The sequence below is a fragment of the Mustela nigripes genome, chromosome 6 (genome assembly GCF_022355385.1).
Source record: "Mustela nigripes isolate SB6536 chromosome 6, MUSNIG.SB6536, whole genome shotgun sequence".
Classification (NCBI taxonomy): Eukaryota; Metazoa; Chordata; class Mammalia; order Carnivora; family Mustelidae; genus Mustela; species Mustela nigripes.
Window position 1 is genome coordinate 97,049,322 of NC_081562.1, and position 20,960 is coordinate 97,070,281.

At 35.6% G+C, this 20,960-nt stretch overlaps 1 protein-coding gene across 4 annotated transcripts in view; it reads left to right on the forward strand.

The window, feature by feature from the left end:
* Positions 1-1,965: 1,965 nt before the first annotated feature.
* Positions 1,966-20,960, forward strand: part of USP15 (ubiquitin specific peptidase 15) — a 112,685-nt gene continuing 93,690 nt past the window's right edge. For all 4 annotated transcript variants that reach the window (XR_009404865.1, XM_059403595.1, XM_059403596.1 and 1 more), the window contains exons 1-2: positions 1,966-2,122; positions 20,170-20,297. Coding sequence is in view for 3 of the 4 variants with exons in the window: in XM_059403595.1 (XP_059259578.1) it covers positions 2,034-2,122; positions 20,170-20,297 (217 nt within the window). In the remaining variant the exon portion in view is untranslated. The remainder of the gene's footprint in view (positions 2,123-20,169; positions 20,298-20,960) is intronic.

Below are 20,960 nucleotides of genomic sequence, written 5' to 3' on the forward strand. Positions count from 1 at the left end.
GATACAAATGAAAAGTTTACTTTGTTGCATGGGTACAGGCTTCAGCATTTCAAATGTGCATTTTCTTTGAAAGGAAACTGAATAGCAGAGCGTGCATGAGGCATCGCTTCGCAATTATGCTGTTTATAAAATGATAGCATGGTTTTGCTTCAAAGTCTGTGACAATTTTTTAACAACTTTATTGAGATATAATTTATATACTATAAAATTCATCCTGTCACCAGTAAACAACATTAGCATTCACTGATTGGCTTTCATGTCTCAGGCAATAAACATATATTATTCCATTTAATCTTCATAAAAAGCCTTTAAGGTAAGTATTAACATCCCTAATTTCATGATTAAACTAAAAGTTAAGTACTTTCACAGCTAGAGGTTGAGGTGAGGTTTTAACCCCTGTTCATATGTCTCCAATATTCTTCCTGTATCATTCTGCCCCTCCTTGGAAAAATACTTTGCTGTCATCCAGAAATTGGCTGGGAGGAGGGAAATGCGACCCTTTGATGATACTCATGGTTAGAGAAACTAATTTTTTTAACCTGTCCTAAGAAAAACCAAATAATGTATGAAAGAGCAGTAACTGGAAGCTTCTTTCAGACTCTCAAATCAAGGATGACATGATAGTGCAAAATAGTTTTATTATGAGGAAAATAATCAATTATGATGCTGATACACATCATAATGCCAGTATGCACTAACTTGGAAGGACTCAATACTTCTTACTAGCATAATTGCATTCTTCTTTATTGAATTCCCACCAGATTCCAAACCCACATTAAAAATAGGGAAACAGCAGATACTGTATGAATTCTTATCTATCTTTTACTTTTCACATAGTTTTTATTATCCTTCAGTCAAATTTCTGGACCTCCTCATGCTTGGAAATATTCAAGAAGTTTTTCCCCAGTTCATTTGAAACAAATATTTAGGTGGTGCTTATATGTTAGGGAGCACAATCCTAGCCACCAGCTGTACAGAGGTTTTAAAGAAGGAAAAACAAAGATGAAACCAGGGCAACCCCGTTAACACATGCCAGGTTTTCAAAAGGAGAGGTAGTCAGTGTGCTCTAGCGGACAGACAGTACCCGGGGTTTGGAACTTGGGTTTTATATAAACTTACCTCTCCACCTACTGTGTGACCTTAGCATTTGATTTTTGAGACTGGATTTCCTCGTCTGTAACATAATTAGCTACAATAAAAGCTGGTATTACTAAATAATGGCTGGTAACACACATGGGAAGATGTGGTTAAGAAAATGTTACTTTATAACATCGAGGATAAAGGTTTTCAGGCACGTTTCCTTCCCTTTTAGTACCTGGCATTATTTAATACATATTTCACTCCGTGTTCACCGAGGAACTGAGACATGTTTTTCACTGCAGTTTAGCGTCTGGGTGTGCCTGGGGAGGCGTCACAAAGAGCCTATAAAAGGTTTCCACCTACAGCAGGAGTAGGAGGGCAGGAAGGAGCCTAAGAAGGGCATCGAGACCAAGCGTTCGGTTTCGGATTGTTCTTTGTTGGGGCCAAAAATTACCGAGCTTAGGTTCCGCGACTAGCAACGGAAGGACTAATGCCTCAGAGCTGTTAAAATGTCCTGCCATATCTTAGACGTCCCCACGCCCCCCGCCCCACCCCACCCTCAAGCGTGAGTGAATGCGCAAATAAGGGTTCTCGGGCGCTTGTGAGAAAGAGGGAGGGGAAGGCAGAAGTCGAGGATGGACGGGGCGGTGGCACCGCTGCTGAGAGAGGACACAAGGTCCTCACAGAGAAGAGTTAAAACCCGGCTGTCCCGAGCCAGAGGAGGCCATGGCGAGATGCTGGACGGGCGGGGGCCGATTGGGGGCAGCAGACCGCGGCAGCGTACTCAGTCCGCCCCCGGGACCTACTCTTGTCCCGAGGCGCTCCCCCAACACCCCCCCGTCTGTTTTGGTTTCGACCGGCCGACTGGGAGGGGCCGCGGGACGCCATTCCCACAATGCTCTGGGGCGTGCCGCCGCCGTCGCTGCCGCCTCCGCTACCGCTAGTGGAAGAAGATGGCGGAAGGCGGAGCGGCAGATCTGGACATCCAGCGGTCTGACATCGCGACGCTGCTCAAAACCTCGCTCCGGAAAGGAGACACCTGGTGAGAGAAAGAGCTTGAGATGGTCGCGGTTGCGGGAGGAGGGTGGAGAACTGGGCGGGAACTGCGGGCTGGTGTCTTTAGCTAGTGACAGGTGCGGGCAGGTCCGGCGGCGGCCGCACTGGGCAGCAGGATTTGGGCTGCTCCCGAAATGTTGGGGCGACGATTGGACCCGAGATGAGGTCCAGGGTTCGTGGCTTGTCGCGGCGTGCTGAGAGGCTTCAGGGGAGCGGCGACGGGGACTCACACAGTTCTTTCCGTCCTTCTTCCTTCCGTAGTGCCGCTCCCACCTCAGGCCTTCCCGAATGATAGGTTATAGTCGTTCGGCGTGAGTCTCTCAATTTTTGACAGGTCGAGGTCCCGCGGCTTATGAAGATCTCATCCTCTTTCCTTCTCTAGTCATTTCCTTTCCTGGCATTGTCGGCATTCAAGTTCCTTGTTATTATGATTCTTGTATTCTTCCGGGAGGCAGGCTGCAGGATGTTTGCGGTTCTTACTACACAGGTGGCATGTGTCAGGGCGCCACTTAAGAGAAAGAAACCCTAGTTTCCAGTTCCTTGTCAAAAGGAGGGAGAGGAGTACGGAACCTTAGGCTAATGAGAAATACCACGTGGTCTTGTGCTTTAGTGGAGGCTTGATAGAAACCGGCAGCGTTTCTCTTAGAAGCGCAGCCCTTCCCTCCTGTTTGAGGGATAACGTAGGCCTGCAAAAAGTAGATAAGTCGGCTTGAGGCTTAAGTCACTTGCTAATACTCAGACTTACAAAAAACCGAAGTATATACTTAAAATACTGAAAGAAGTATGTGTAGATTTTAATACTTGTTGGCCTAGTAAGTGGTATTCAGAGTAACTTAAATATGTGAGTATGTAACAAAAAGAGCAAGTGCTCTATTTATTAAGAAGGGTAGTGTGCTTCTTTACTGTAATAACAATTATTTTCATGTCCCGTTGTCACCATAACAGTGGTGTATAATTTACGGAGTTTTTTTCCACGTACTCCTCTATGACTTAGTGGAAGCAACGTAAGATTTAGACGTAGTTAGGTCACCGATTCACCACTTAACCTGCAATACGACTTTGAGGAGAGTTCATTTAAATCATTGTATCTCAATGTCTTCATCTGTGAAATGGACAATAATTTCATTGTCCATTGAGTGACATATTCCAAAATACTACGTTTATGAGATAACATTAAATTTTACTTTCTTGTCACCTTCGTTAACTTCTGATAAAATGCTGTAGTACTAGGAGATTTTCAAGTAAGCTAGTAGATGGCAGTCTTGGGACTTGAATTTTAAGTATTTTGATCTAAGTCTTGGTACTTTTTTCGTACTTTGTTAGGCTACATAGATTCTGTGTTTATATGATAAAAATCCCTAAGGGTGTAAGCATGCACTTGTTGCATTACAACAAAAAATATCTTAATCATCTTTAGATGATTTAACAATCATTGTTGTTCAGATAAGTGTGAGATGTTTATTCATGTGCGGAAATTGGGTATTTCTTAGGACACATGTTTACCTTGATCTGTGGATTATTAAAGATAAATCTTTGCTTCCTTTTATTTGTTAAAGAACACTTAAACTTAATTCACCTAGCCTATTACCACCTTATAAAAAGATAAATGTGGATTTCCATAAAATAGAAATCTGTAAGTTTAAATATGGCTATTATTCAGATGGATATTCCTTTTTCTTAATGTATGTTTTTGGTATTCTGGGTAATAATTGGTGTTGACGTTATGGGATGATATGAACAGTGTGTGTATTGTGAGCATTAAACTTGAAGTTTGACATTTTTCAAATAAAAGTATTTTTGCTTTTTCACAGTTACTGTAAATAGTTTTAAAGATCTGTTGTAAAGAATACAGGAAGTCCATAAATTTGATTTTCATTTTAAAATGAAAGTCAGTGGTTTCATATTAAAGAAAAGGAAACTGAAGCCCACATATTTAGGTAACAGCAGAATGTGGACTTTTTTTTTTCTTTTAAGATTTATTTTTTTGGGAGGAATGGAGAGGGGCAGTGGGGGGGAGAGAGAGAGAGAGAGAGATTCTTTTTATTTTTTTAAAGCAGGCTCCATCTCAGGACCCTGAGAGACCCTAAGATCACAACCTGAGCTGAAATCAAGAGTCAGATGCTTAACTAACTGTAGCATCCAGGTGCCCCAGAATGTGAAAATTTTTGTCCTTGATTGATTACCTCTGTTAGTTAAAGGGGAACAATGCCGGGATAGGATGGTACTGAGGATTTGCAAAAACCAGTTTGGTTTATATGTAAACCAGTTAATTTGCAATTAGGTGAAATCTGTCAAAAAAAGGAAATAGTTTAGAGCAAAAGTTTGATTCAGAGTTTTAAGGAGAATAATTTAATAAGTACACAATTCATTATGTACGCATGATTAGAGAACCGGTGAAGATTTAATAATTGTTACTTGGGCTCCTGTTGGGGACTCATTAAAACTTGTTTTTAACTTGTTAAAAAGTTGTTTCTCTTTTTAATGTCTTTTTAAAAGATGATTGGATTAGTCATTTATGGTTATTTGGGCAAATTCAGTCTGCTGTTTTGTAGCTGAAATGGGCCATATGCAGATGGAACATTATCTTGGTATGTGTGTATAACCATCTTGAAAAAGACTGATGACTACGGAGAAAAAATGGAAGGTTTACTCTAAGTTTATTCCTGAAAACTTTATACTAATTTTTGTTGTTTTGGCGCCTTAAAGTGCTTTAAAATGAATAAACTAATGAAAATGAAATTTAATTTCATTAAGTAGTTTGTAAGCAGCTTTTGGATAGGATTGTTTCATATTATCCTGGTAGATAACTAACACTTAGGCAAAGTTTGATTCTGCTTGAAAACTAGAGTTTCTATTTATTTGTAAATAGTGAATGATTTTTATCTGCAGACTGAGTTTCTAGAGATGAAAATAAGTACACAAGTCTAAGATGAGGAAGAACGAACTTTATTTAGAAGTTATTAATTAAAGTTATTAATATATTTACTAACAAACGTAATACTAGACTTTATGGTAACAAGTCCAAATTGATGCTTAAAAAGGTGAGGTATGAAAGTGACACTGATCTGTATTAGAAGGAGTAAAGTAGTCTTATAATGCTGTTTCCTAATCTTTATTTTAGCTCAAAGGTGGTAATTAGAAAACCATGAACAAGACTGTTCGAATTTAGTTACTATAGAAATAAAGATAAAGGAACTAGAACTTGTTTAACTTAGATTGAATGAAAGATAACTTAATCTTCAGGTACTTGGTGATTTTTCTTCATGAGACAAGAGGAAAAATTTTTTAAAGTACATTACATGTTAAGTATATTAGGGATAGAGGAACCTATTCATGGAGCATGGGTAATTAAATAAATGTGTGACAAAGACAAATTGTGGGCTATGGAATACTCTTTGGATATATAAGTAAACGGATAACTACAGATCATCAAAATCACTGCTTTATTTCCCCATTTCTTTCTTAAAGATTTATTTATTTATTTGACAGACAGAGATCACACGTAGGCAAAGAGGCAGAGAGAGAGGAGGAAGCAGTCTCCCTGCTGACCAGAGAGCCCGATGTGGGGCTCAATCCCAGGACCCTGGGATCATGACCTGAGCCAAAAGCAGAGGCTTTAACCCACTGAGCCACCCAGGCACCCCTATTTCCCCATTTTTATTAAATGTTACTCTTCTACTAATCATTTTCACTAACTTTTATGTGTGATGTTTTAAATTTTTATGTATGTTCAATGGTAATGCATAGCTAACTTTACAAATTAAATTTTGTGTGTCTTTTTTTTTTCTTTTAAATATTTCACCTATTTATTTGATAGAGGGCGATCACAAGTAGATGGAGAGGCAGGCAGAGAGAGAGAGAGAGATGGAAGCAGGCTCCCTGCTGAGCAGAGAGTCCTGACATGGGTCTCCATCCCAAGACCCTGAGATCATGACCTGAGCCGAAGGCAGTGGCCCAACCCACTGAGCCACTCAGGCGCCCTTGTGTGTCATTTTTGCATAAACCCTAATAACTCTAGTAGATTTAAGGTACTTCAGAGAGTAACTTTAATTTGTATTTAGAGTAATTTCAAATGTATATGATATTTTTGTTTCAATAAATAGGTAAGGAATAGTCCATCAGATCTTTGAGATTTTCATATTAGAAGACATTGATTCAGTTTTAGGACTTCCCTTTGATTCCTGCTCTTTTACTTAGAAATTTTTGAGGCTTTATTTTATATGGTCTCTTTTTCCTAATTTAATTAATACTAAAAGAAAATAACCTTGTAATGACAAATCAGTTCATAATGTAAAGGGACACTATTAATATAAACTCCACAAATAGTTTAGTATATATTTGTTAAAGAATTTTTACATTATTATTACTATAAATATTAATTTTAGTTGTGCCAAAGTGTTAACTATTAAATTAGGGTATATGTCATATCATTTACAGGAAATGAGACCAAAGAGCAAAATGGGTCTTTTTTGTGTTAGTAAATCAGTGAAAATAAGGACAGAAATAGTGACATTATTAGAACATATTTTTCACATTTTAGTTGCTTAAAATCTAGAAAGGCAATTTTTCCTAATTTAAGCTTCATAAGTTTTTAAATCACTTCTAAGTTGTTAGTGAATCTAAAATTGTGTACCTTCTTTGCTGGAAGATCCAGAGCTTTTTAGTCTATGATTTCATTTATCTATTGAGTGACATTTAGGCTTTATTATTTTTTTTCTAAATCATACCATTTTCCCATTAGCACACCTAAGTTATTAAATATTCTTTTTGCAGAATAGTTTTGTGACAAATACTAATTTTGCTCACACATATGTATACTAAGAAAAACTTAGTTTTTCAGGCCATGATGTATATAGTAGTATATTTGAAAACACCATGTGCTAGGTACTGTTTTGAGTACTTATTATGTTAACTTAATTACTTATCACTATAATTCTAGGACACTAGAATGTGAATGTAATGTAATTCACATTTGACAGAATAGGAAGCCTAGGCTCAAGTGTTCACACAGTAATCTGGGATTTGAACACAAGTAGTTAGGGCTTTAATTCAGGCCCCAAAATCACTTATTTTGAAGATGCATTTTTAAATGTTAGTTTCACTTCAAAGGGAAAAAAATGGACATTTTTTCTTTTTAAATGGAATCTATTTTTGTAGAGTTGTATCATTTTATTGTAAATTTGTGTGTTATGACTGTTTAGTTCAGATACCATAGCATGTATAGAAAATCTTGATATTTTCCTTCTGGGAAGCTGTTCTAAATGCTTTATAATTAATGCAGCTTTTAAAGTAAGTGTTCTTATTTACCTCGTTTTGCAAATGTTTGATGGGTTCAGAGCTAGTGTAAATACCTGGTTTATAATGATTTAAAATACCAGATATTATCAGTATCTCCTTAGTATTAGAAATGTTTTGGAGGTACTGGGTGCCTCAGTAGGTTAAGCATCCAACTTTCTATTTCAGCTCAGGTCATATCTCAGGGTCGTGAGATGGAGCTCTGAGTCAGGGTCTACACTTAGCATGGAGCCTGCTGGTCTCTCTCCCTTCCCCCACTTCTCTCTCTCTCTCTCTCTGTCAAATACATAAATAAAATCTTTTTAAAAAATGTTTTCATGCTGTCACTATTTGAATATAATGCAAACAGTATTTCATTAAATTATTATTCCTTCTTAGTTCTTCCTATATAGAGTTACAGCAGTTAGTAAGTTGTTTTTCTTCCTTGACTCAATTCAGTTTGTGCCTTTCATTTTCATTTCCTCAGTTTCCACTGTAATTCATACTCGGTCTTTTATTTTTTCCCTTGCAGTCATTTCTCCACACTCTTCTTCCATCTGTTCTTTAAAGAAGCAAGTTCCTTTCAGTTTTATCCAGTTTATATAGAAGTCACTACTAAAGAAACCTAGAATAAGACTGGTAGTAAGTGATCGTAGTTTTGGAAACAGATTAAAATGACTTATCTGAAGTAATAATTAAGAATTGCTCCTCAAAAAGAAGTAAAGAAGTTCAGATTGTAATATGAGGCAGAAAACCTCTGTAGAATTAACTTGTATTTGGTTATACCTACAACACTTGTACTGCTTTCATCAATAGGATTCTGCATGGTTTCCTTATAGCTCTCCCCCATAAAAGGAGGAGGGTAATGACTCCCTTTTCTTCTCCATGAGGAGGAAAGCTGGCTGTCTCGTCTCTCCTTTGAACTTTGGAAGACCCAGATATTAGTTTGATAATTCCTTACTGTTAAGAAAAATCTTGTAGCAGAAGTAGCCATAGAAAGGACTTCCTTTGTGAAAGAAATCAAAGGCTCTCACAGACAAGTCTAAGAGTGGCTTTGAGGCCAGGCAATTCTAAGTTTTAGAGAGCCAGGTAAATCAAAACCTGGAGCACTAGAGATAAATTTACTTCCTTGAGTGAAAAAAATCATCAAGTTCCTTGAGTAAAATTTTACTAAAAAAGATTAAGAATGATAGGGTGAAATGATCATGGTAAAGAGACCTGAGGGGTGCCTGGGTGGCTCAGTGGGTTAAGCCTCTGCCTTCGGCTCAGGTCATGAACTCAGGGTTCTAGAATCGAGCCCCCATATCAGGCTCTCTGCTTAGTGGGGAGCCTGGTTCCTCCCACCCCCGCTGCCTCTCTGACTACTTGTGATCTCTGTCTGTCAAATAAAATAAATAAACCTTTAAAAAAAAAAAAAGACTTGATAATTTGGTTTGCTTTATATTGCTTAACAATATATTTTAACAGCTTGACAGAGTTGAACAGTTTGATCAAGGGATTTACCTTGGATATAGATAGAAAATTTTATATTCACAAATTTTAATGGATTTCAAGCTGTAGAAATTTAATTCTATGGAGAGGTAGAGTTAAGTAGTTACATGTACCATATAGTTATTGTGATGGTTACAAAAATTATTACATGTTAAGAGCTTTACACTTATATGAAGTGATTGTATTCTCATTTTGCAGATACAAAAACCGAGGTATAGAGTTACATGTACATAATCAGAAGTGATAGAACAGAGATTATAACCTAGACAATCACCTTGAAACCCTGCACTTTAAACTGTGTTGCTTGCCTGTGAGTGATAGAGACGTACCCATATTATGGAAACAACTTTTTGAGAGATGCATACTTTGAAATTTTAAATTCAGGCAATGATATCTTCAGCATTTTTTTTTGAAGATTTTATTTATTTATTTGACACAGAGAGAGAGAGAGATCACAAGTAGGCAGAGGGGCAGGTGGAGAGAGAGGGGGAAGCAGGCTCCCCGCTGAGCAGAGAGCCCGATGTGGGGCTCCATCCCAGGACCCTGAGATCATGACCTGAGCTGAAGGCAGAGGTTTAACCCACTGAGCCACCAAGGCACCCAGCTTGGGCATATTAAAAATAGGATTTTCATCTTTATATTTTGAGGAGCCTGTAGGATTTTGCGGTGCTCTGTCCTTGGTTTAGCATTCTAGTCTTAGCAGTTTTATTTCTAATTAATATAGCTCTGCTTTAATACTGATGGTGGTTCCCATTTCTTGGAAATTATTTACTCATTTCTGCCTCATAGGCCATTACACGTTATTAATATTATTTCAAATATATTTTACTAATTCCTGACCTTCACTTACTTCAAAACCAAGCTCAACACCAATTCCTAGGGGTGCCTGGGTGGCTCAGTTAGTTAAGTGTCTGCCTTAGTCTCAGGTCATGATCCGAGGGTCAACGAGGGGTCCACTTCTCCCTCTCCCACTGCCCCTGATCTCTCTTTTTCTGTCTCATTCTTGTGTGTGTACTCTCTCTGTAATAAATAAATAAAATCTTTTAAAAAAATCTCTGTAAAATCATCCCTAATAATCTCATGCAGATATATATCCTTTCACTCTTAAAAAAAACAGCTTTATTGTGATACAATTGACATATTGTACAATTTTTCCAGTTAAAATGTATAATTTACTGGGTTTCAGTATACTCACAAAATTGTGCAACCATTACTTTAATCAGTATTGGAATATTTTTTATCACCCGCCCCCAAATCCTCCATACCTATTAGCAGTCCTCTGCTTCCCCCAGTTTCTCCTTGGATCCCCTGCTTTAGGTAGCTACTAATCTACTTTTTATTCTATAGATTTAGCAGTTTTGGATATTTCATATAAGTGGAATCATATATGTGACTTTTGTGTCTTGCTTCTTTCATGAAGTATTAGTACTTCATTTCTTTTTATTACTGAATAATATTCCATTGTATAGATAATATACTACATTGAATTCATCCCTTCATCAGTTGATGGACATTTGGATTTTTCACATTTTTGGCTCTTATGAATAATCTTGCTGTGAATAATTTATGTGCAAGTTTGTGTGTAGCCATAACTTTTTGTTATGTGTACATACATACTTTCGTTTGTATATACAAAACTGATTTATCTTGAGTATATACCTAGGAGTGGAATTCCTTGGTGTCTTTTCTAAGGTGGGTGCAGCATTTTACATTGCCATCAGCAGTATGAGGGTTCCAGTTTTCTACATCCTTGACAGCACTTGTTAATGTCTTTTGATTATAGCCATCTTAGCAAATACCAAGTGGTATCTCATTGTAGTTTTGACTTGCATTTTCCTAATGGCTAATGATATTGCACATCTTTTCATATGTGTATATTAGCCATTTGTATACCCTCTTTGGCAAGTGTTTACTTAGATCCATTGCTCATTTTTTAATTAGATTATTTGTATTATTGAGTTTTAAGAGTTTATATATTCTATATACAAATCGCTTTTTGTAGAGATGATTTGCAAAATTTTCTCCCATTCTATGGGTTTTCTTTTCACTTTCACAATCCTACTTGGCCTCCTTCCTGAGTTCCTTTTTTGTCTTAGTTTAGAAGTAAAAAGAGGTCATAAAAATTAGTTCTTGCCAACTGATGAATTTAATGTGAAGTAGAAAATAGGTTGGAAATACTTGAAATTTAAAATGAAGATATAAAGAGATTAACCAAACCATTGTTTTATTTGAAAGAACTCCATAGCTTTCAGTTATGTATAACTTTCAGTATAGCTTTCAGATTTCAGTTAAATTTTGCTGAAACAATGAAATCCTGAGTTATAGTTTGGTACTTTTTAAAAAGCCTGTGAATCATCTGGCTTATAATGATAGAAAATGGTAGAAGTTATCGATATCTCCTTTAGTATTGAAACTGGTTTTATGCTCTTGCTGTGTAAATCTAACTTAAATAGTATATCATTAAATAAGAGAATTAATCTTAGAGTGAATTAACATCAAGAGTTGTTTATTCTGCTAATCCTGTGTAAGATAGTTATACATGTTTTTCTGAAATTGTGTGCTGCGTTGGGTTAGGCTGAAATATTTGTGTATTTTCTTAGTTGTAGAAGAATGTTTTATATCTACTTTACAGAGAAAAAGGTAGGGTTTTAAGAAATAAATGATGTTACATATATGTCAGTATTAGGAAATTAAGCAGGAATCACTTATCAAAAGTTGTTTGTATAAATGTGCTAATCAAAAAAAGGAAAGAACTATGCATTCATTAGCTCTATGATTTTTTTTTAAAGATTTTATTTACTTATTTGACAGACAGAGATCACAAGTAGTCAAGTAGTCAGAGAAACAGGCAGAGAGAGAGGAAGGGAAGCAGGCTCCTGGCCAAGTAGAGAGCCGGATGTGGGGCTCGATCCCAGGACCGGAAGGCAGAGGCTTTAACCCACTGAGCCACACAGGCACCCCAGTTCTACGATTTCTTAAATGCAGCTGTTGAGATTTCCCCTTTTCCCATATTTTTTTTTTCTAAAGATTTTATTTATTTATTTGACAGACAGAGATCACAAGTAGGCAGAGAGGCAGGCAGAGAGAGAGGAAGGGAAGCAGGCTCCCCGCTGAGCAGAGAGCCCAACGCGGGGCTCAATCCCAGGACCCTGGGATCATGACCTGGGCAGAAGGCAGAGGCTTATTAACCCACTAAACCACCCAGGTGCCCCCCCTTTTCCCATATTTTTAAACTTCTTTATGTCTGGGGCTGTTTTCTCAATCTTTCATTAGCCTGTATATATCTTTCCTTAAGTTTGCTTGTGGTGTATATAAAAATAGTATAAACTTTTAGAACTCTATCTTTACCCCACCACCACCACAAAAAAAAAAAAAAAAAAAAAGAAAGAAAGAAAGAAAGAAAAGGAAAAAACATCTGGCCTTTTTAGTTGTTACAGTAACTTTTAAGCATTTGAGGACTGTCTTAAAATTAACTTAAATTTGTGTGGGGTCCTAAAATTGACTCATCTTCTCTGGAGCCATTGAAAACTATTCTGACCAGACCACAATACAAATTGTCTTTCTTGATGCCTTCAGAATATTTAGCACCATGTAATTTAGACCTTTTTGAAGTACTCATAGCTTTATGTGATTTTTTGATTTATTAAACATTTGATCCTCCCAGTAGTCCTGTGAGGTATTTCCAGTGGTCTTCATGAAATGTGATTCAGATCATATCTCTTCCATGCTAAAAATCATACAGTGACTTTCAATTACACTTAGGATACAATCCTTAGCATTACCTTAAAGGCATTGGATAGTCTTGGTCCAGTCTACCTCTCTAGCCTTATGTAGCCTTCTATCCCCTTGTCATGAACTCCGACATCATTTAGTCAGTTCTTCCAACATACCAAACTCCCAAAGTTCTGGTCCTAGCACATTCTAGTTTTGAATTTACCATAAATGGAGAAGGCTGTCTGGAGATATGCTGGAGGATTGTAGGTCATCTCTGAAGGATTTGAGAGTTTGATGATCATAGACCTTGATCTCTGTAAGATTTCTTTACTAATTTTTGAACCCGTATTAACATTATAAATTTTTTTCCTATTGGCATACTACTGTGTGACAATCATGATTAATACAAGTGTGAGGTGCTCATAAAATTCCTTTTAACTCACGAAACAGAGGGAAATGGAAATAATTAAGCTACAGCCAGAGGCCTTAATCATAAATAATCTTGATCGTATTTTGGTACATGTACTTCATGGCTTTTTATATGGAAACACAGTCACATGTCTCAGTATTACTTAGAAATATTTCACCTTTGGGCTCATCTATAAGGCATAGACTCCTTTGTGCAAGAAACTTAAATTGGTACATTTGTCACAAAGCAGTTAATTTCTTTTCCGTATTTTGGGATCTCTGGATATTTGTAGATTAGTATTTACATGAATTTTAGATAGTTGCAAATTTATAATGTAACACTTCATACTAAAAGTTAAGTCAGCTTAAAATAAGTACATATATATATATTAATTGTAGGGTTTTTTATTATTTTACTTGTATTATTTTCCCAGATATAAAGGATTGTAAGCTGTGCTTTCTGTTTCTTACATGCTTTTTTTGTTCTTTTGAGATATCACCCAGTCATTTCTATTTTTCTGGTTTACTTACTGGTTGCTGTAGTTACCGAAAAGAAATAATTTCTTCAGAATGAATACATTATATGTCAGAAACATAATTTGATAAATTTAGAAGTAATCAAATAAATCGTGTTTTTCCAGAGAAAATTCTCCAAAGCTTATGTCAGTTTTTTAATTAAAATTTAATGCTAATTCATGTTTGGAAGAGATAATATAAGACAGAAAAAATAAATATAAGAGATAACTTAAACCTACAAATTTCTTCCAAAAATACATAGTAAAACAAACTGTGTATTTTGTACATTTTGATACATATTTTTATCACAACCAACGCCCGAGTGGCTCAGTTGGTTAAGTGTGGGACTCTTGGTTTTGGTTCAGGTCATGAATGATCTCAAGGCCCTGGGATTAAGCCCTACATTGACCTCTACACTCAGTGCAGAGTCCGCTTGTCCCTCTTCCTCCCCCTTGGTTCCTCCCCTGCCAAAATCAATAAAATCTTAAAAAAAAAAAAAACCCAAACCCAATTTATATTTATAATTACTTATTTTTATGCTTGAAAGTCTTTTCATTTGTTGACTATCACTTAACTATCAGTTTTGACCTCAGTATTCAGTCTATACATTTGACTCCACTTCATTTGTGCCCAGGTATATGTGTATATATAAACTATTCTCTATTAAGTGGAAAATATTAATCATACTTAATGTACTATTTCAGGAAGAAAGAAGAGTATAAAGAAAAGTATAACAAGACATTTGTGCACACATATCTTAGTTTAAAAAAATAAAACATTACAAAAATAGTTGAATGTCCTTGTATATGTTTCCCTAGTCCCATCATCTTCCCTCCCTTGTCAGAGGGAGCCACCATCCTGAAACAGATTTTTATTATTATCTTAAATTATTTATGTATTAATTTACTTAGTTTTATAATTAAATTATCAAAATATTTTATGTATACATTTTAATATATGTGCATGGATTGTAAATATATACTATTGGTGGCATGTTTTTAATTTTTCTTCAAACTGTACATCTGTTGTCTTTATACGTTTGTGTTATATTACATGTGTCCTTTTGCAATTTTGGGGGGGTGTTCAGCATTGTAGTTTTGAGATTTATCCTTGGTACATGTAGTTGTATTTTGCATTATAATTTTTGTGTAATATTTTTGGGTATGAATAATGGATACTAGGTTCTTTGCATCTTTTTATTGTTATAAATTATGCTGCACTATATATTCTTTTTTTTTTTTTTAAGATTTTGTTTATTTGACAGATAGAGATCACAAGTAGGCAGAGAGGCAGGCAGAGAGAGGGGGGGAAGCAGGCTCCCTGCTGAGAAGAGAGCCGATGCGGGGCTCGATCCCAGGACCCTGAGACTTATACCTGAGCCGAAGGCAGAAGCTTTAACCTACTGAGCCACCCAGGTGCCCCTGCACTATGTATTCTTGTAGTTGTAATTTTGTACAAGAGTTTCTGTAGGATAAAACTTAGCAATGGCAATACATGATGTATGGTATGTACATCTTTTTTTTTTTTTAAGGTGTGGTAAGTCAGTTCTTTCATTTATTTGTTTTTAGATTTTATTTGACAGAGAGAGAGAGAGAGTGCACAAGCAGAGGGAGTGGCAGGCAGAGGGAGAGGGAGAACCTGGCTCCCTCCTCAGCAGGGAGCCCGCTGTGGGGCTCAATCCCAGGACCCTGGGATCATGACCTGTGCTGAAGGCATACGCTTAACCGACTGAGCTACCCAGGTGCCCCACATCTTTATTCTTAATAGATTATGTGGCCAAACTACCATCCCAAGTAAAGGTTCCAGTTTATTCCCCTTTTGGCAGTATACAAGTTCCTATTACTACACATCTTTTCTACAGCTTGATATTGTTGACACATGTGCACATGTGTTCACCAGCTTCATGAGATGATATGGTATGGTGTTAATTTGTATCTTTCCCATTGCTAATGGGATTAAGCATTTTCTCATACGTATGGAGGCCATTCTGATTTTCATTTCCATGAATTGCTTTTTTTCCTTCTTAAAAAAAATTTTTTTTTTTAATTTATTAACCTAAAGGAGTTCTTCATGTATTCTGACCCTTTGTCAGTTATCTGGAGTAGGTGTATCTTCTCCAGTCTGTATCTTCTCTTTACTCGGTGGTGTCTTTGTTGAAAGGTAGCCTTTCATTTTAACCTTGACAAGTTTATTAGTCTTTAAAGTTTTTGCTTTTTGTCTTAACTCTTCTATAGTCTAAGGAAATGAGGATTTTCACATATCTTTTTTTTTTAAAAATTGTACTTCTACTTTCACATTTACATTTTTAATCCAACTATAACTTGTTTTTGTACAGTTACTTCTGCTGTAACATAGCACGTGTTCCTAAAAATCACCATGCTATATGCAAAATCATGCAATAAAAAAAACATAGGGCATATGGGAAAATTGGGGTTGGGACAAAAAAAATTTTTCAGTGACACATTAAAAACATAATAAAAATGGTAGCACAGTTTTTAAGAAGTATGTAACTACCACGATAAATATGACATTTTTATTTTCAAAAGGATGGAGTTAACTTGTAGAAGTACGATTTAAAGGGTTGCAAAGTGGTGGAAGAAAAGTTTTCTTTTTTTTTTTTTAAAGATTTTTATTTATTTGACAAAGAGGGAGCACAAGGAGGGGGAAAGGCTGAGGGAGAAGGAGAAGCAGGCTCCCCGAAGAGCAGAGGAAGCCCCATGTGGGACTCGATCCCAGGACTCTGGGACCATGACCTGAGCCAAAGGCAGTGGCTTAACCAGCTGAGCCACCCAGGTGCCCCAAGAAAAGTTTTCTTAAATCTGCCAAGAAATTGTAACAGCAGATGTAACACACTTGAAGACGATTAAAGTGTGGGGGGGTGCCTGAGTGGCTGAGTCATTTAAAGTGTCTGACTCTTAATTTGGGCTCTGGTCATGATCTCAGGGTTGTGAGATTGAGCCCCACACTGGGCTCTGTGCTGGATGTAAAGCCTGCTTAAGATTCTCTCTCTCCCTTTCCCTCTGCATTCCCCCATCTTTAAAAAATATATATGTGTATATATGTATATACACATATATATATAAAAATAAATACATATATATTTGAATGTGTATGTTTTGTACATTCTTATGTGATTCAGTACAGCTGAGTAGTTTTCTTCATTCACCTTATGTTTGTTTCAGTTAGGACTACAGTAAAGCAAGCTAAACACTTAGGGGGCAGAATTTCAGGAGGCACTTCTTATTAAGGTTCCTAGGCATCTCACTTGCCTTACCCTTAGTCCTGGTCCTGCTTGTGGATTAAAGTAGTGCTTGAGCATGTATTGAAATTTGTGCTCTTGTTCCCTAATGTATCAATCGTGTTTAACATATTCAAGTTTTTAAAACAAGCATTAGAGTAGAACTGACTGCCTATGTGAGGTAAAGCTCTCATTTTTCCCATATACTTAGCTACATCATTCCCCACTAATATGGTGATGCTTTTGGTATATATCATGGTTCCCCATATCCATGAATCCAATTCCTGTTTCTCTGTGCTATTTTCATTGGCCTTTTTGTTTCTCTATGCCAGTATTACATTTTTTAATCACAGGTCTGACACTTTGTAACCTTGGTCAGGGTGTTCCTTTGTGCCTTTGAAATAATAGTACCTGCATTATTGGGTAGTTAAGGGAATAAATGAACCAATATATTAAAGTGCTTAGAAATATGCACCTGGCCCAAGTGTAAAGCTCAAATGTTAGTAATTTTGTAATTAAAAGTAATTTCTTTAACTTAATAAACAGTCTTGGTATCTAGTAGGCTAATAATTGTCATCTTGTTTCTCCTTTTCCAAACTATTTGAAAGGAAGTGGGAAAGGCTGTGGGAGGATTCCCTGAGAAAGTGACGTGTAGGCTATCTGAACGATAATAGGAATTAAAAAGATGTTGGGAGCAATAGGAGTAGCATCTAGGCAGATGGAACCATATGGCAAAAAATGAAGTGTCTAGTAACTGAAAGGTTATTGTAGTTATGTCTCAGCAAAGAAAAATGGTACCAATTGAGACTAGACAGGCAAGAGTAGATAGATCATGCAAAACCAAGTAGGCAATGTTAAGTATTTTAGACTTCATTTTAGGATCATTGTTTTAACTTTATAGATTGTTTAATGCCTTTTATTCTTTCTCAGAGGTCTAAGATTAAAGTCATGAAATATCAGTCTTTACAAATAGTTATAACTATTTAAAAACAAAACAAAACAAAAAGCCTTGGAAGCTAAAATTGGTCCTGTCTAGATCCTAATAGCATACCAAGGATTAAGAATACTGTTGAAAATCTAGAAGTTGGGTCTTTGTTCACTTACTTTTAATCATTAACTGTTGATTCTGTTGTGGGCTTTTATCAATTCAAATTGAGGATTTTTATGTTTTGGCAGATTCACAGATTAGATGTAGAGTTTTTAAAATAAATCTATGTAAATGTCTTAAAATAAATTTTGTTTTATTTAGCTCACTTCGTTTAATTTTGTCTTTCTTAAGTACATTTAAGAAATGTACAGTTATTTCTGTGATGGATGTTTCTGTTTTTTCCTGTATTTTCCCTCATATTTCATTACCACAAAATTTTGCAAATAAGATACGGCAGCCTGTAATAGATGTGATGGCCTTTTCAGTTGAAAGTAATGTTGAAAGCAGATAAATATCCATCAAGTGTGAGAGTCTCCTCTCTTAATAGTATCATTATACAGAAACTACCAGTCACTTCAAGATCTAGCAAAGAGATATGAACTAGAAATATTATAACAGCAGATGAATACTACCCAGTGCAAACGTCTACCATACAGTAAAGGATTATTAAATACTATGGGAGATAAAACCCTATCTTTTAGAAATATATTTTAAATAAATAGAATTTTGGTAGTATTTCCCAAATAGTTTTAATGTCAGTTTTATAAATCACATTGTTATGTATACTATTACTGTTAATTAATAAATTTAGCACATATCCAATCAAAATCTTAATTGTACTTTTTGTGGAACTTGATAAACTGACTCTAAAATTCATGTGGAAGATGGCCAAGAATAGTTAAGGCAATTTGCAAGAACACCAAGCTGGGGGAACTTGCCCCCCCAAAATCAAGATTAAAGTAATAAAGAGATGATGAAATTGGCACAATGATAAAAACAAAATAGATGGAACTGAGGAAAGGCCACATAGTATGACATTAATTTGCAAATAAAGCAAATGAAATATCTGAATATTTTGTTTAAATCACAGGAAGGAGTCTTAAAAATGTTTAGTGGGTGATAAATAATTAAGGATTATTTTGTTTAATATGTAAAGCTACTGCTGGTTTAATCTCTTTATTTTAAAAATAAGGTTTTCTTAAGATAGTCTCTGAGCTTTTTTTCTTCTTTAGTCTCCAATTCTACAATCTGGGGGGCTTGAGTTACATAATCCTGACTGTAGGTTTGGAATACTAGTGAGTAGATAATTCTGCAGTACCCACTTTAAGGGAATTAAACTGCTGATGAATATTCTCTAGGAATTGTGGGATTTTGTTAGATTGGTGCCTTTGCCTCAGACATTTTCAGATATTTACTGTGTAAGCTGTAAAACTGTAGGATTTCATTCCTATGCTTAGTGCTGTGTGTAGTAAGCACAGATACATTAGAATGATCTCCAAAAAATAACTTGGTTACCTCTGTTAATGCACATGTAGGCTTTAAACATCTTGTTAACTTTTCCTTTGATTTTGTTTGTGATTGAATCTGATTAAGTGTGGGGAAAGTGTTTCTGGAAAAGAATTTAAAATAATTATGAGTCCATGGCAAAGCAGTATTTCATAATGGGTATAATATAGTCAGAATAAATGTTAAGTTTTTTAGGTTTATGAGTTTTCTTTCCTAGAGCACCAGTATTTTACTTCTTCTGTCACTGGTCATCTGATGAGAAGTCAGTTCGTAGGTACTTGAAAATAAGATGAATATAATTTCAGTAATGCCTACAGTGCTTGGTGTACCATACTTTTGAAAACAAACAAAAAAACCCTTACCCTGCTTGCCCCAACAGATTTCATGAGAAACAAATGGAAACAGTATTGTTAATAACTTTTGTTGGTAAAGAAGCTAACTAAAGTTTTTAAAAATTTGTTAAAATTATTATAATCAGTCTCTCAAACCTTTAATAATCCACTTTCCTTATCCCCAAAAGGATAGAGTAAAATATATAAAATAAACATACTGTCTTTTTAAGTTTTTTGCAGAAGAAACATTTTTCTATTTCTTTATATGTTGTACTTTAAAATTTTGTTTTGTTTCATTTTTACGATTCCCATTTGAATTTTTGTTCAACTGTCAGATAGTTTATGGAATAGCTATTGCATTTTCTAAGAGGTGCTGTTAAGGATTGTTTTTAATGTGTATGTCAATACTTGTCCTCAAATAGTAGATATTTATAGAACAATAGGAATAACACTTTTGTATAAGTGAAATTTTTTTCCAGATTGTAAATCACATTGCAGTTATTCTCAATAATCCTTTGAAGTAGGCATGTACTTTAATATAAAATGAAATATAAAAAATTGATATCTTCTATGCTATTCCTCTAGTTACAGGTATTTTCCTTTATTGATTTCTTTTCTCTTTTTAGGTACCTAGTCGATAGTCGCTGGTTCAAACAGTGGAAAAAATATGTTGGCTTTGACAGTTGGGACAAATACCAGATGGGAGATCAAAATGTATATCCTGGACCCATTGATAATTCTGGACTTCTCAAAGGTCATTATTTTCTTTCTTCAGTCAGGTTTAAAATGTGATCATTTGAATATGTTATAGTCAATACATATATAATATGGAAAACATTAATGTAAATAAATTAGAAAAATTTCTTCGTATTATAGATTTGACCTAATGAACTCAGATTATTCTATCATAATTAGTTATTACTCTGTATCATGACAGTTTTTTTCATTTATTATGTAAGAAACATTTATTATTTTTTAACCCTTTAAGTGAAGAATGTAAGTTAGAAAGCACTATATTATTATTTGGGGGAAATGCTGTATTGTTCTTGTTTTTCCTAATGGACACATGACTTTTATTTTAAGTTGGGGAGCATTGATACATGTTTACATTCTTGGATTTTTACATCAGTCTTCTATACCCCTCACTAATTACCAGTCTTCTGTACCTCTCACACTTGCAGAGAATAAAACATAAGTACCAGAATTTCCATTTCTGGCCAAGATGGAGTGAGAGGGGCTAGCTTTACTCTTCCACATGAGCAAACTAAGACCTTGTCAGAATATATAAAATAACAGTTCTCAAAACACTGGATACCAGGCAACAAAGAATAGTGATCCTTGAGTGATAGCTTACTGTGTTGATAGAATGTTAAAGACAAGGCACAGAAGAAGAAACCCATGTAGACAAGCTTCCATA